A 14,544-nucleotide genomic window follows, 5' to 3' on the forward strand; every position below is an offset into this window, starting at 1 on the left:
TAATTCCATTTATCTAATAAAGTTCCCTTTAACGGCTATATTAAACTAGTTTAGGGAAGTCTGAAAGAGTCAGGAGTGGCCCTTGTAGGCTGTGGCAGACAGTATTATAGACTCAAGAATTTTTTTCCCCATTGGTTTATGTACATTCATGGACCAAACAGACTTCAAAAGAAAGAGATGACAGGGACCGACATGGGTGGACAGTCCCCAGAGAGTTGCTAGATGAGTAGACAACAAATTAAGCTACAATATTCCTCTCTTCCAACACAGACACATTTGGAAACGTGTGCCTTAGAAATAAACAGTATCACAGATTGATAACTGGCTAATACCTTTATAAAACCCAATCCAAATATCGCAAAGAACATACAGATTTCTGACTTCTCTGAAATTCTTTAGCAAGGACAATATTGCAAAACCAGGAGGACTCCAAAACACAGACTCTCTGTTTCACCAAGACCTGCAGTTCAGAATCTTGAAGCAGACTCTGGTTACCTGCTCAAACAATAAGTATTGCCAGATCTCAAGAGTACCTTTTGATTGATCCAGGAGGAAGAGAGAGACTTCGAAACATAGAAACTAATTGTATGCATTCATAAACAAACCTGCAACAGTTGCAACAACATCAATCCAGCTGAAAACAACAACTCAAATCTAATACAGCTGCGGAAACACAAACATCTCTGCCTCTAGGTCGGCTGGAACACGCAGGAGGTGAATTTACAAAGTGGGAAATAGGCCAATTAAAATAGAGCTAAGAGATTAGAGGGCAGTAAAACGCAGACTTACTTAGCAAATTGTCTGCACAAAGCGATTGTATCTTTCCTTTCCTTTCGCACTGCGTCTGAGGAAAAGGAGCAAATGCCTGACGTGTTATGGAACAGCCATGGAAGACTTTGTTTGACAAGCAAGGTGAAAATAATACCAAGAGATGTAATAAACTAACTCAGGCAGATGGATAAAATTTGGGAGGGCTGTTCATACACAGGGAATGCATCCATAGGAAGCCAGGCAAAACAGAGAGATGGACAGCTGATGCAACACCATCCCCCCGTATCTCCAAAGAAAGAACCTAAGCAGTCTAGGGTTTTATAGGCAAACTAGGAGCCCAGCTCATCTCTGATGAGAGTCTATTACTTTTTGCTCTGTCCACTGCACCTCCTGGTGAAGAATCAAGGCATTTTCTTGCAAGCAGCAGCAGCAGCAGCAGCAGCAGCAGCAGCGGCAGCGGCAGCGGCAGCGGCAGCGGCAGCGGCAGCGGCAGCTTCAAGGCCCCTCCAATTTCTTGTCTTGTCATACATGAACAAACTTGGTGTGTTGACCCAGAAAGATGGTCCCCAGGAACCCTGAGAAGTTGCACAAGGGTTTGAACATGCCCATTAAGAAGAAAAGCCCGGCAACGTTTTCAGTTTGGCTGGTGCTAAGGAAAATTCTCCAAGATGTACGTACAAGATAAATGGCTTTAAAAATAAGCAGAGTTAAAGTCTTGATCCAAGAGTGGTAGATCCAGCAACTTTGCATCAACAGTCTTGCTTATGACCAAGAGGCAGACTAGAGAGGAGGAGGAGGAGGAGGAGGAGGAGGAGCAGCAGCATCAGCAGCATCAGCAGCAGCAGCATCAGCAGCAGCAGCAGCAGCAGCAGCAGCAGCAGCAGCAGCAGCAGCAGCAACTGTTGGGTTGTGATTTACAACCATACTCTGCCTTTTTAGGTACTGAATATTATCATCTAAACCTTGCTACGTGGACATAAAAAATTATTTAGATATAGAGTATTTCTAGTGGAACCTGGAAGTAAAAATTATAGGTTGGAAGGGTCAAGAGAACAAGAACAAAATCTAAGCGCTGCAGCCGTTCTCCTTGGCAGTCTTGGAAGTCAGCCCCACGGGGCATTCTGCAGTTGACTAAGTGTGCTGGGCTGTGCAAAGCTTTGATCCAAAGGTCAGTTCCAAGGCAATTAAAACACGCCATCCCTTTGTACCAGATCTTCAAACCAAAGTGCCCGATCAGTGCTATGCACTGAATCGGAGCCACTAGATCAGTGTTTTTCAAACTTGGCACCTTTAAGATGCATGGACTTCGACTCCCAGAATTTCCCAGCCACCTAACACTAACCCTGGCTGGGAGATTCTAGGAGTTGAAGTCCACACATCTTAAAGGTGCCAAGTTTGAAAAACACTGCACTAGATCAATCGGCCAGCCTGGGGGAACCTCCGTACAGGAGCACAAATCCTCACCACTGAGTTGAACTAACTTGTCCCATTAAATTGGATCTTGGGTGATTCACAAAGCATAACTCACATATTAATAATTTTAATACTGGCTTTTGAAAAAGTCTTTATTGTTTAATTTTTTGCAGTTAAGCCTGGTGGCTTGGCTTTCCCTGGCCTCCAGTTTAAAAAAAGAACGAAGGAAAAATTCTCCTTTGCAACCCATCTTTCTTCCACTGGTCTGTTAACTCCCCTGCTTGGAATGTTTAGCTTACAGACATGTTTGCCCGATATAACCCTTTTTGTCATTTCATCCTAATACCCATTTCTTTTTTCCACTTAAGGATTTAAAATGATGATTCCAATGATAACAAATATACTCCCTATCTAACAAGCAGAGTTGCCTGAGCAGTTCTTCCTTGAAAAACAAAAATAAAAGAACACGTACCTGCATCAGCTTCCTTGAAAGTTCATTAGTGAGAAATTCCTCCTCCTTTTCATAATTCACTGCCAACGTCTCCTTCTCCTTCTGCAAAGCTTGAATCTTCTTAAACAGCGTATTACTGATAAATTCTTCTTCTTGCTCTGCTCTTGCTTGCTGTAAGAGAAACACAACCTTACGACAAGAGGACTGGACTGGAAGGCACCCTGCACGTTCCTCTGCCCACGCCCTTCTGCCACTTAACTAAAAGAGGTATTGGACACCAATATATCCATCCTGAAAACCAAAACCCAATCTCTTTGCTGCCTGCCAGCGAGGATGCCATCCTGTTCACAAAGGACCTAGACCTCTCATCTAGAGAGCCAAGGAAGAAAGATAGGAACCAAAGTGCCATATATGCACCTTACAGATAAGAGTGCCTGGCTCCAGAACCGAAGCCAGACAGACAGCAAACCAGAGCATGGATGTGGGCGTGGAATGGATCTTGGTGGTGAATTCTCTGACACAGACAGCACCTTTTTCAACTTCAAGGAGTTTGTGGGCAGAGATTTCTTCCTGTCACTGCACTGAGGTTCCTGGGACAGAGCGCAAATACTGTTAGCCATCACAGAGGCAGACTCTCCTATCCCTCAACTGCAGATTAGACCAGTCACAGAACCAGTCATTTGGAATAAAGTCCATTCTTCATTTCCAGTTGCCCATCATGCTTGACTTTAGTGTAACCAAGGTTATACACTGTCAGGTGGGGTGGGGGAGGAGGAAAGGGAGAACAACCTATTCTTGTTGAGCCAAGAAGCCATCAAACCCATCATGGGCAGGGTGAAAACACAGGGCATCATGGGCAGGGTGAAAACACAGGGCAACCCAACAGATTTCCTTTCTCTTCCCAAAGCTCCCCATGCTTCTACTCTTATAATACCACAGATCCCACAGCACAGAGAATAAATGCAGTGGTTTAAAAGCAAACTTCAAACTATGGATTGGGGTCAAGGAAGTCAAGCCGTGGCTATCATGCACGCTGCGCCTCACATACCCCACTGAGTTTACATCTTTCCTGGTTTGTAGCAAACCTTATTGGTGCTACAGTTCAACCCGCAAATCTGGTTTGCCATTCTGGTTTGGCCAGGCAGTTGCAAAACAGGCGGAACAGGGAGCATAGGAGCACAAAGGTCACTTCATACGGAGCAAGAGTTTGGAGCCAAACGTGAAGCAACACAACTGGCTGGAAGGTGAAATGTCAAACCTAACGTGAGAAATCTGTACCTTCCCTGTATGTTGTGAAATGCCTGCGGATGATCTCTGTGTGATGCCAGGAGCCTGGAAAGGCCACATAAGCCCTACATCCTTGCCTTGATCTTGAAAAGGAAGAGGTGAAAGACTGGGACTAAGAGGAGGGGTGGAAACCAGGTTCTAGCACAGGGGATGTGTTTCCTTTCTCTCTCCATGGGTCTTTTCAAGACCTGCCAAACAGATGGGTATATCCCCTCTTGGGATTCTTCTTAACCAGGGCTGTGCTACATGTTTAGCCTGGGAGCTTTTGAGTGAAGTGACTCCCTGAAAGTGGGGAGGCCAGACAAAACAAAGCCCAAGTTGATAGGATTTAATTTAATTTGCTATTAAAATTAAACCAATGAAGTTATGATTACCCCTTATAAATGTAATGATTGTTGGCTTTGGCTGTTCAAGCACATTCATAAAGTACAGATCACAATAGGTTTAGAACAGCTCTTGGGGGCATATCCAAGGGTTGGGGGAGGTACATGATGGGAAAGGACAGATGGACGGATGCTCAAAGGTGCAAGAGAAACTAGCATGTGCAAAACAGCTCTTTAGAGAACTCTGGAAGAGCTGGTTCTTCTGGTGAACCATAGCGACCCAGTTGCTCCAGGAAATGGCTGTCTGGAGCCAGGCCACATTTACAGTATTTGCTAGGTTTTCATTCCATCTTTCCTTTGGAACTCATGTCCAGGACCCACAAATGATATCCTGGTCTGGAAGGTTTACTTTCAGAAAACAGGGAAAGTAATCTCAGAACAGCTGGATTAGTGTATGTGTGTGTGTTTGTGTGTGGGGGGAAATAAGACACTCTGCACCCCCTAGTGGGAAGTAGGATCTGATTCACACAACACTAATATGATTTCTTTTCAGCTTCGTGAGACACACACAGTTCAATATTGTGGTTTGCTGTCAAGTGCAGAAAAGGCCATTATGACTTCTTCAACAAACCACGACTTAAAAATCCTAGGCTAGTGCTATGTGTCTCAGTATGAATGTGTTCTAACAGAACTCATTATTCAGAAGGTGTTTTGCAAAGATTTGATAGCAATTAAGCATCTGTCTTCTGTTATTCCTTCTTATGGCTTGGGGGGGGCACCATTAATCATCAAGACAGGAAAACACACCTCAGGATGAGCAGTTCTAGAAGGCTGGCTATCACCACTGCAGGAAGGAGGCACCCTGACATCAAACTGAATGGACAGAGTCTAGCTACCACCACCTGCCCCCAAAGAAATAATATCCTTGTGAAGGAAGAACGTGTGACCTCACAAAAGCTAAAAACTCCTTGTCAGTTGTTCAAGGAGCAACCTCCTCCTGCCAATTTTCACACATTTCAGTTTTTACAGAAGCTGCTTTGGTATATCAGAGAAAGACATTTTACTGCATATCTTGAATTATTCTAAGCCAGCCTTCTTCATTCTGAAAGTAGGAGCCCCACATCTGATGCTCACAGTCATACGCGGCCAATGTTTATGAAATTCTGGAAGACGCTTGGGATCAAGCTACTTTGGTTTTTCCCATCAGTGACCTGTAGTGCCCAGAGAGCCTTAGTTTAATAACAGAGTTACTTCTAAAGAGTAACGAAATGCAAGGACCTAAGAATGTCAGCTGATTGGGACAGGGGTGAGGTTAATGCCGTGAGGCCCAGTGGTGAATCCTGCAAGAGATGGAAGCCTGGTGGGAAGACACGGCTTTGAGGAAATTGGGGGGAGACAGTTCCCCAAAACCATGCAAACAAATCTGAGCTTGATGATCCTGAGAAGGAGGTGAAGAATCTTAGTCACAGACTGAAGAACAAGGCCTCAAAGGATATTCATCGCAAACCTCTCCTCCCAAAATTGAGTCCCAGACCTCAAGGACATAGAAGAGACTGGGCAGTCTGGCTCAGTGAGTCTAGCCATGGTGGAGATAGAAAGGTGGCACAGAAAAAGATTCTGAATTGCCAGAGATAATCCCTCTTCTTCCTGCCCTGATTAGCACTAGGCAAGGCAGCCTTTTATCCAGCTATTTCTCCAGGGCAAAGGCAGCAGAGCAGAAGCCTTCCCTCCAGAGATGGGAAGCTCAGACAGTCTCAAGAGCAGTCGAGAGAATCCCCAAGCAATTCCTTGCTGGGAGCTTTAGAGGAAGCTGAAAGACCTCCACTGGCATTGCTCTAAGGCAGCGTTTCTTAGCCCTGGCAACTTTCAGATGAGTGGACTTCAACTCCCAGAATTCCCCAGCCAGCCATGGGAGCTGAAGTCCACACATCTGAAAGTTGCCGAGGCTGAGAAACGCTGCTGTAAGGGCTCCCAAGGGGGCCAAGCCCCTGAAATGAGCTTGCTTAATAAGCCCTTGGCAGGGATAACAAAATCTACACTGGGATCTTCCAAGGGGGACTTTGCTCCCACACTAGGCTGCGTCTGGGAGGCCGAAAGGCTTACGAAGACGCACAAGAGGGATTTGCCAAAACTTTTCAAGCAGGGAAACCCACAAGGCTAAAATGAAGGAAAATAACAGGAAAAAGAAGGGATATCCTACCATGACTGTGACTTCAGACATGAATGTGCTATTCCTGGGGTGGCCAAAAATGAGCCCCAGTGCCTCTGGGTGGCTGCCCCAGGCCAAGCCCAGAGGGAGACCTCCTCTCCTCAAGAGCTGTGCAACCTCCAGAAGGTTCTGAGCAGGACCTGAGATCCCTAAAGGCCACCACGAAGAGCCTCTGTCTGGAAAGACTCCTACTTTTCACAGCAAGGGTTCAGAAATTACACAGCTTAAGCAGGGCATGAGTTTCTCTTTTTCTTTCTTTCTTTCTTTCTTTCTTTCTTTCTTTCTTTCTTTCTTTCTTTCTTTCTTTCTTTCTCTTTCTTTCTTTCAATTCACAGCCTGAAGCTGTAATACTTGCCTTCATATTGAGAAGGCATAATAAGATCAAGGGGAAGGGAGGATTATTTTGTGTTTATAGAACTGGAATGGACCTCCAGAGGCTTAAACTTTCATTAGTCTCTGAGCTTGTGAGAGCGCTATGGGGAAATTCAACCTTCGCACTAGTTCTTTCTCTCAAGAAACTGGCACAGCAACACAAAGAGGAATTCAGAGGGTAAAATCTGCTTATGTTCAAAGACAATGAGAACGCTTCTGTCATAAGAGAGGGGGAACACTTCTGGCAATCCAGTACCACAAGTAAACTTCTCTTTTCATACTATTTCAATTGCATTATATGTATTTGCAAATTTAATGAAAGTGTGCGTGTGCGTGTGTGTTACACATGCACACTAAACAAGCTATATAATCATTATCTGTGTGAACAGGGCTTTCTTATGGCCTCACAATTTGCATAATCACAACAGTAAGTTTTAAAGAGCTCCCCAAACCGTCACTTGCGTAGCTGCAGCACCAGATTTTTGATACGCTGATGTTCTCATACAGAAATTCACCCTGAGATGGTTTTCACAAAAACGGCCTCACTCAAAATGCAGGAGAGCAGCCACATCAAGAGGAACGGGCAACAACCTCAACAACTTGTGCAAAATGTTGTAAGTCCAGATAAAGGCAAAAGATGTAAGATTCAGACAGCAATTCTACGGATGCCTATTAACAGGGCTCACTTGCATAACATCCTCCTGAGCCTTGTTCATGTGTGATATTCTCATAACATGTTTTAAATCATTTAACCTGAAGTGATCTGAGAACTCTATAGCAACTCAAGAGAAGAATTCACATAGGAATAGTTAAATGTCTAGGAGGAACACAATTAGGTAAAATGTGTGTGGGAATCAGACAAACTGAAGAACTGGAGGAAAGTCCAATTGCTTGTAGGGAACAAAAAACCCCAAACCCAGAAATTGCTTTCTTCATTGCATCCAGCTATTGCCAGATTGACAAACTCCTGAATTTAAAGATTTAAATTTAAAGCTGTTACAGGTAAATGTTTATATAGATTATTTAAAAAAGCTTCTTCCTCTGACTGACATTACTAGCCTTCTGAGCAAACAAATATTTAACTACAGCTATATGGGTAGTCTTAGCTCCTAACTTTCCAGATTTAACAGTTAGATAAACTGCTGTTTTTTGTACCAGAGAAATCAGTGCACCCCTAAATGTGTGGTGCCACATGTCATATTGTGCCAATGAGGGCTGGAATTCAAATCTCACCCAGGACACTCTAGTTTCCCAAATAGGGCTCTTTTATCACTCCGATGCTTCACAGCTCTCAAGGGCCACTGAAAACCCATTCCTGCAAGCTGGATGCGCCTCCAGTGCTGGAGACAGCAGGACCCGGAGGGCAAAACTCGAGATGGAAGTGTAAGAAGATGGCAAAGGGCAGCATCACATGGAGGAGCCTCGAGACACAAGACAAATGTTTATTTGCGAACTAAGCTAATATGTTTGTCCTGCTGACTCTGTTTTGAATACATTAGAGAAATGTTATTAAATCATCATCTACAAACATGATGGTTTCCACAAAAATAAAAAAAGGGAATTTTCAGTCTTCCAATACTTGTCATGGAGAAAAGGATGTGGATTTGTTCTCCACTGCTCCAAGGACAGGGCAAAAACCAACGGCTGGAAGCTTTAAAGAGAGAGATTCAAACGTGAGGTAAAGAGGACTTTCCGGAACCATGAGAGCTCTTCAGCAGGGGAATAGCCTGCCTCTGAGTCACAGGGGTTCCATCGCTCCATCATTTCAAGCCAAGGTTGGATGGCCACTGGTCTGGGATGGCAGGGGGATTCCTGCCCTGGGCAGGGGGTTGGACTAGGAGACCTCCAAGGAAACCAACGCTAGACTCATGGTGACAGCGAAAGACATGTTTTGTTACTCAACATTCAGGCCACATTACGCATCACCCCCTCCCTTCAAACCATGGGAAAAGAATACAGAGACAGTAAGAACTTCAGTAGCAAAAAAAAAAAAAAAAAAAAGTGGCATCCTATCCCTTGAGAAAATTGTTTCATTGGGGATGGAAGGAGAGAACAAAAGAAATAGAATCAAAATAGCTATGAAGACTGGTTGGCTGGCAACCCCTTGGTCTCCATGTTAACTTCTTCATTTCTTTAAACGTCTGGAATTGGAAGTTAATTATGAGTACAGATGCCAAGATTAACCTCAGGGTATGTTCACAATATCAGAATTACAGATAAGTCTTCCAACTGTTCTTTCCATCACAAATGTTAAAGGAAGACACTGAATTTGCATCTTTATAGCACCGAGGTTCTGTTACTTGAATTCCAAATTCTATGTTGAAATGTACGTAAAGCCCCATTAAAAGAGTACCCTCCTCACAGAGTATCCCTCCTGTAATTTGCAACAGATTGGGTTTTCAAATCTTTTTGACCAGAAACACTTACACGTATGGAAACCAAGCTTCCAGCACAATGTTATCAATTAACCCCACTGCTCCCAGCTCAGCTACTCCCAGCAAGAACATTCAGTTGGGATTTTTGAGCAGAGGAAACAGCCAGAATCATCAACAGATGTGAAAAGTCAGTCAAAAGGATTAAGTGGTCTCAGTGACAAACAGATCTCTAATTTCATGCAAATTAAAATATATTCCTGAAATAGAACAAACAAAATCTCATTTGACTTTTAGAGTGAATACAATATACAAGCCAAAGAGTTAACCCCAATCACAGCTAGGTAGAAGATGGAGTGAAAATCCACAAGCAGCGTCTTGAGTTGCGATGGAAGAACAGGAGGATGTCAAAGTATTCAACAGATTCTCCTCCTCAGATGGCTTTTTAGAAAGGCTACCTTCTCCTACAAAGTTAAAGGCATCCGGCAAAAAATTAGCTTTAGAAAACTATTTTGAGAAGAGAGTTATAAGCAACAGGGTTTAGTTTCCCCAACATGTAATTATTTAACTTCAAAGATGAAGTTGGGTGGGAAGGAGGGATGACCTATTCTGGTTATTCTATAAAATACTTTCCAAAAATACAAAATGGACCTCAGAGTTCCAACAGATACAACCAAGAGGCTAATTCCTTCCCCAGCCCGCCAGCCCCCCCGCAAACCAAACATCTTGTACTACATTTCAGCTTAATTCCGGGGCTGAAGACAAATCCGCACTCCAATGGCCTTGGAGTGCAGATTCACAACACAAAAGAGGAATAGAAAGAAAGTCCAGGAAGAAAAGGCCACCAAAGAGTTGCCCAGACCACCACATATCACAAAGTCCTTCCCATAATTTCTACTATTTGCACTGGAAAATAAAGCCTATTGATTTCTCAGAAGTGTAATTTTGCCTCCTATCTCATTTTTCCAATGGGATATGAGTGCATTACTGCCAGGAGTAGGGAATGCAGCTAAGTTCTATCAAACGGGCTCCCTGAAGAAGTACATGGAACACCTACGATGCCATGAATTTTACTTCCAGTTGTTCAGGTCTCGCCTGGAAGGAAATACTGGGCCAGGTAAATTAAGAAGGTTGTTATTTCACGAGTTACTTTCTTGCAGTCCCTCACAGGAGGCAACTGGAAAAGCAGAATATGAGGGTGTCAAAAGGCTGGTAGGAAGTATTATTCCTGCCAACTTGAAAAGGCTTACCTGCCACAATATTTAACATTTCTGACCTGTAAATTACAGAGTTGCACTGTTATGGTGGCTCTTTGTAGCATACAAGGAGGAGAAACAAAAGAGCAGGTCGAATTGCCAATTTGCTTAACTTGCTCTTTTCCATTTGGGCCTTCTCCCAGGTTCTGCCTGAAATTTCCTTTGATTTTCTTTTATGAGGGAAATGCGCAGTTATTAAAATAATGTAATGCCATGCACTATACATCAGAAAAAGCCACAGGACAAAGGTGGTGGAGTCAAAAAAGTGACAGGAAAGAAAATGAGAAAAAGCAGCAGCAGAGGCTACACCTCCTCTAAGCGTCCCACCCCCCACAGCCTCAGAGTTATGGGGGCGGCATCTGAAAGCTGAGCGGGGGCATGTTCCTGCTCTGAGGGAAGGCTAAGCTAGGCCCGTCCCTGTGTAGCTCCTGTGCTCAGGCCCAGGCCCAGGCCCAGGCCCACAGGCCCATGCACAGCACTCAGACTAAGGCAGCACTTAGCACAGAACGGGCAGTTTAATTAACCAAGGAATGAAGATCTGCCTTTGCATCCAGCCTCTCTTCTACCAAGAGCCAACCCGGAAAAGACACTCTAAAGCTCCTGTTCAGAATATAACTGCCCATTGGCTCCATTTTCATCCACTGGCAATGAGCTCTGGGGGCTGAGGAGGGAACCTGGGCCTCTCCACTCCTAGTTCAGCCCCTTCACCGCTGCCCCACATTCACTCTGGGGCCAAGAGGAGGGACAGGCCCAGAGACCCCCAGGGAGAAGCCTTGGTGGCTGAGGGAGGGCGAGAACCTCGGCCTCCCTGCTCCTGTTCAGCGCCTTCACCGCTACCTCACCACGTGGGCTCTTCTGGAGCAGCTTATGACCCTGCAAATAAATAAATAAATAAATATGCACCAAGCCACGTATCTTGTTAGAATTTCTATTCTGAGTTCCTGACTTCGCAAGGTGGTTTTGCTGCTTAGTGCTTTGATGGGGTCCTTTGAAGGACCCCACAGCCAAGAGACAACTGAGGCAAACAGTCTCTCCTCTGCTCACACCCAGGTCGATGTGAGACTGACGGCGGGGACCGCAGTGCATCACCTTGCCTTTCGGAGGCAGTTCTTCAGGCTAGCAATAAACTGCCACCTGTGCTTAGGATCTTTCCCCACCCTGGGGCCTGACCCGAGCGTGCGACACTTTCTCACCTGGACCTTATTCCCCTGAGCTCCCTCCGGGTAGCAAACCAAGCTACCAAACAAGCAAACAAACGAGCCTGTAAGTCTTCCTTTCTGCACATGCGTAAGCATCTCTAGTGCCCACCCCGGGCCCTTTTTCACCTTGGAAAAGAGCAGCTGGGGCAGGAGCAAGCACAGGACAGGTATACCTTGTGGGCATGAGGTAAGGTTGGGTCAACAGGGAGCTCCAAGTCCAGTACTTGAAACCTGCAGCTGCCCAGAGTTATTAGTTAAGATGGAGAACCATATACATTTGCTTAATAATTAATGATTGAGTGATAGACAGACAGACAGAAAGAGGCATGAAGGGCTTATTTTATTGGTGACTGATGGACACATTTCTTTGAAACTGCCTGCTGACCAAGATAGATGTAGTGACTGCCTGGGCCAACTACTGTACTTTTTCTTCTTCTCCACTTAGTAAAGCTTTTTTCCCGCATTCTGTCTCAACAAGAATGAGAAAACTGCCAAACAGCTTTTATCCTTGTGTTAAAATGCTTAGCCTTGGACTGTTGGTCAACCACCACTGGAGATGCGTAGAGACACAAGACCTACCTGGGTCAGGCACACAGTATGACAAAGCCTGGAAAAGTATTTTTGCTGAAGTAGACTAGATGGACAGAAAACTTCTCCAGCGGGCCGTGGGCAGACCCAGCATGCAAAAAGAGAACACCGAGAAGAGCACTGCAACACATCAAATTCAAAATATTTTTCAGAAGAGGCAGGTCTCCATGCGTCTCAATGCAATCCAACCATTTGGCCTGCAGCCTCATAATTCTGCCACGTATTTGAATCAAAAGCTACTTGGCAATTAGCTCTGATTTCCTCCCAGAAAGGGCTTACTCAAAGTAATCTCAGACTTTGGAGAAAATCTCCTCTGGCAATCAATCCTCTTACATAGCAAAGTGGTTTGTTTGAAGGCCTCCTACTGAAGGACATCACCATCTTTCTTTCTTTCTTTCTTTCTTTCTTTCTTTCTTTCTTTCTTTCTTTCTTTTCTTTCTTTCTCTTTCTTTCTTTCTTTCTTTCTCTTTCATTCATTCATTCATTCATTCATTCATTCTTTCAGAAGAAGAAGAAGAAGAAGAAGAAGAAGAAGAAGAAGAAGAAGAAGAAATGCATCTGCTGTCAGAAACCGGCTGACTTCAACAGAAGCTCACCCCTCCAGTGATACGTACCATACGCTGTGCTCCATTTCATTTTATGATTCAAACAAATCACCTTCATCTGCAGGATGCTGGTCTCACAGACTTCCTCAAAAAATAAAAAAGGTGGGGGCTGCAGAAACAGACAAAGAAATTGGAAGGGCCCAAGAACCTCTTAGAAGTACGGGGACTGGTAGCAGCAAGGAAGCACCTCCCCAGATTCTCTTCTGGTAAACAGTGTGCTGTGTTTGGTGTGTGCGCGTTCTCCAGATTCCCAATTGGTCCACTGTCCCCCATAGACTGCACAGCCATCATATACAGTGGAACCTCGGGTTACGAACGCTTCTGTTCACGAACTTTTCGGGTGACGACCGGCTCCGGCCGCAAAATTTTGCTTCGGTTCGCAAACTCCGCCTCGGGTTACGAACAGGATACGCAGCCATTTTCCCTCCCGTGACACCGTCTGTGGCCATTTTCCCTCCCGTGACACGTGGTCCGTGGCCATTTTCTGCCCCTGACATGTGGTCCGTGGCCATTTTTCCGCCCCTGACACGTGGTCCGTGGCCATTTTCCGCCCCTGACACGTGGTCGTAGGGAGGGGGACTCTCCCTCCAAGCAATAGCTGCCTCCCTGTCCTCCACGCCAGAACGGATTAACGGTAATTACATTGAACCTTATGGGAAAATTTGCTTTGGGTCGCAACCAATTCGGGTCGTGACCAGAGTCGCGGAACGAATTAAGTTCATGAACCGAGGTTCCACTGTAAATGTTATTTTTCTAACCATTCATGAATGTTATTCTCTTCACCTTAAATTCTTCAGGAGAAATATCTGAATTATAAAGATTTCTATTTTTAAAACATTAACTGAAATTTTGACCACCAAAAAAAGAGGAAGCACTGTAGCGACGGCAAGTCTTATAGTAACATCTTCTTTGTACTGTCCACACAATCTTCACGGCTAAGGTCTGTCAACCAGCTTCAAGCGATTCCATCAACGTCTCTCCACATTCCACATTACTGTGTTTCACTGGATTTTTCAAAATCTAAACAAGTTTTCTATCAAGATTTTAAACAGTTTAAATGCTCATTTTACTAAGATGTTCATCAATGTAAAAGGGGGATGCCAACAGGTTGCTAGAGAAATGCTGTAACATTTCCATATGCTTCCACATCTTTTCATCATATTTGCCAAATGATCAACACTCCTGAATTCCTGAACATACTGAAGCATTTAAGTTGGCTTCTGACCATTTAAGATGACATCATTAAGACATGATTTCAGGGAGAATGCATAATGCAAGTTTATGTGTGCGGTGCTCCTTTTTAGGCATCTCCTCAACATTCTTAGCTCCTGGTTTATCTTCGTTTCCATGGATTTTGTTCCATGGATATCTTTTTCTGGTCCTCTCTTGTCAGGGACTGTGAGCTCCTTGTGAATTGCCTGGGTATGCTGATTATACAGTAACAGTACTAGTTAGCTCAAGAAAGTAATTCTGGAGGAAAACCAACTTTTGATTTCATTGTTTCATACTTTTTCTTTCTTTTGCTTCTACAGTCCTCGATCTGATGTCTAGATGATAAATTGGGGTGATTATATTATGGTTCCCATGGCAGCTTCTTTTTAAATTATTAAAGGGAAAACAGGACTTCCTCGTTAGCAATCTTGAAGTCTAGTATGATGCTACACTTCATCTTCCTACAGATTATTCTTCAAAATCCAG

General features: G+C 44.3%; 1 protein-coding gene across 1 annotated transcript in view; it reads right to left on the reverse strand.

Moving 5' to 3' along the window:
• CCDC6 (coiled-coil domain containing 6) overlaps nucleotides 1–14,544 on the reverse strand; it is a 33,120-nt gene that overhangs the window by 16,141 nt on the left and 2,435 nt on the right. Inside the window, exon 2 of the mRNA XM_088129943.1 lies at nucleotides 2,657–2,806. Within this exon, the coding sequence (XP_087986069.1) occupies nucleotides 2,657–2,806 (150 nt within the window). The remainder of the gene's footprint in view (nucleotides 1–2,656; nucleotides 2,807–14,544) is intronic.

The sequence above is a fragment of the Python bivittatus genome, unplaced genomic scaffold, assembly GCF_059951505.1.
Source record: "Python bivittatus isolate LINGU-HERP-01145 unplaced genomic scaffold, Pbiv_v1 ctg000050_np1212, whole genome shotgun sequence".
Taxonomy (NCBI): domain Eukaryota; kingdom Metazoa; phylum Chordata; class Lepidosauria; order Squamata; family Pythonidae; genus Python; species Python bivittatus.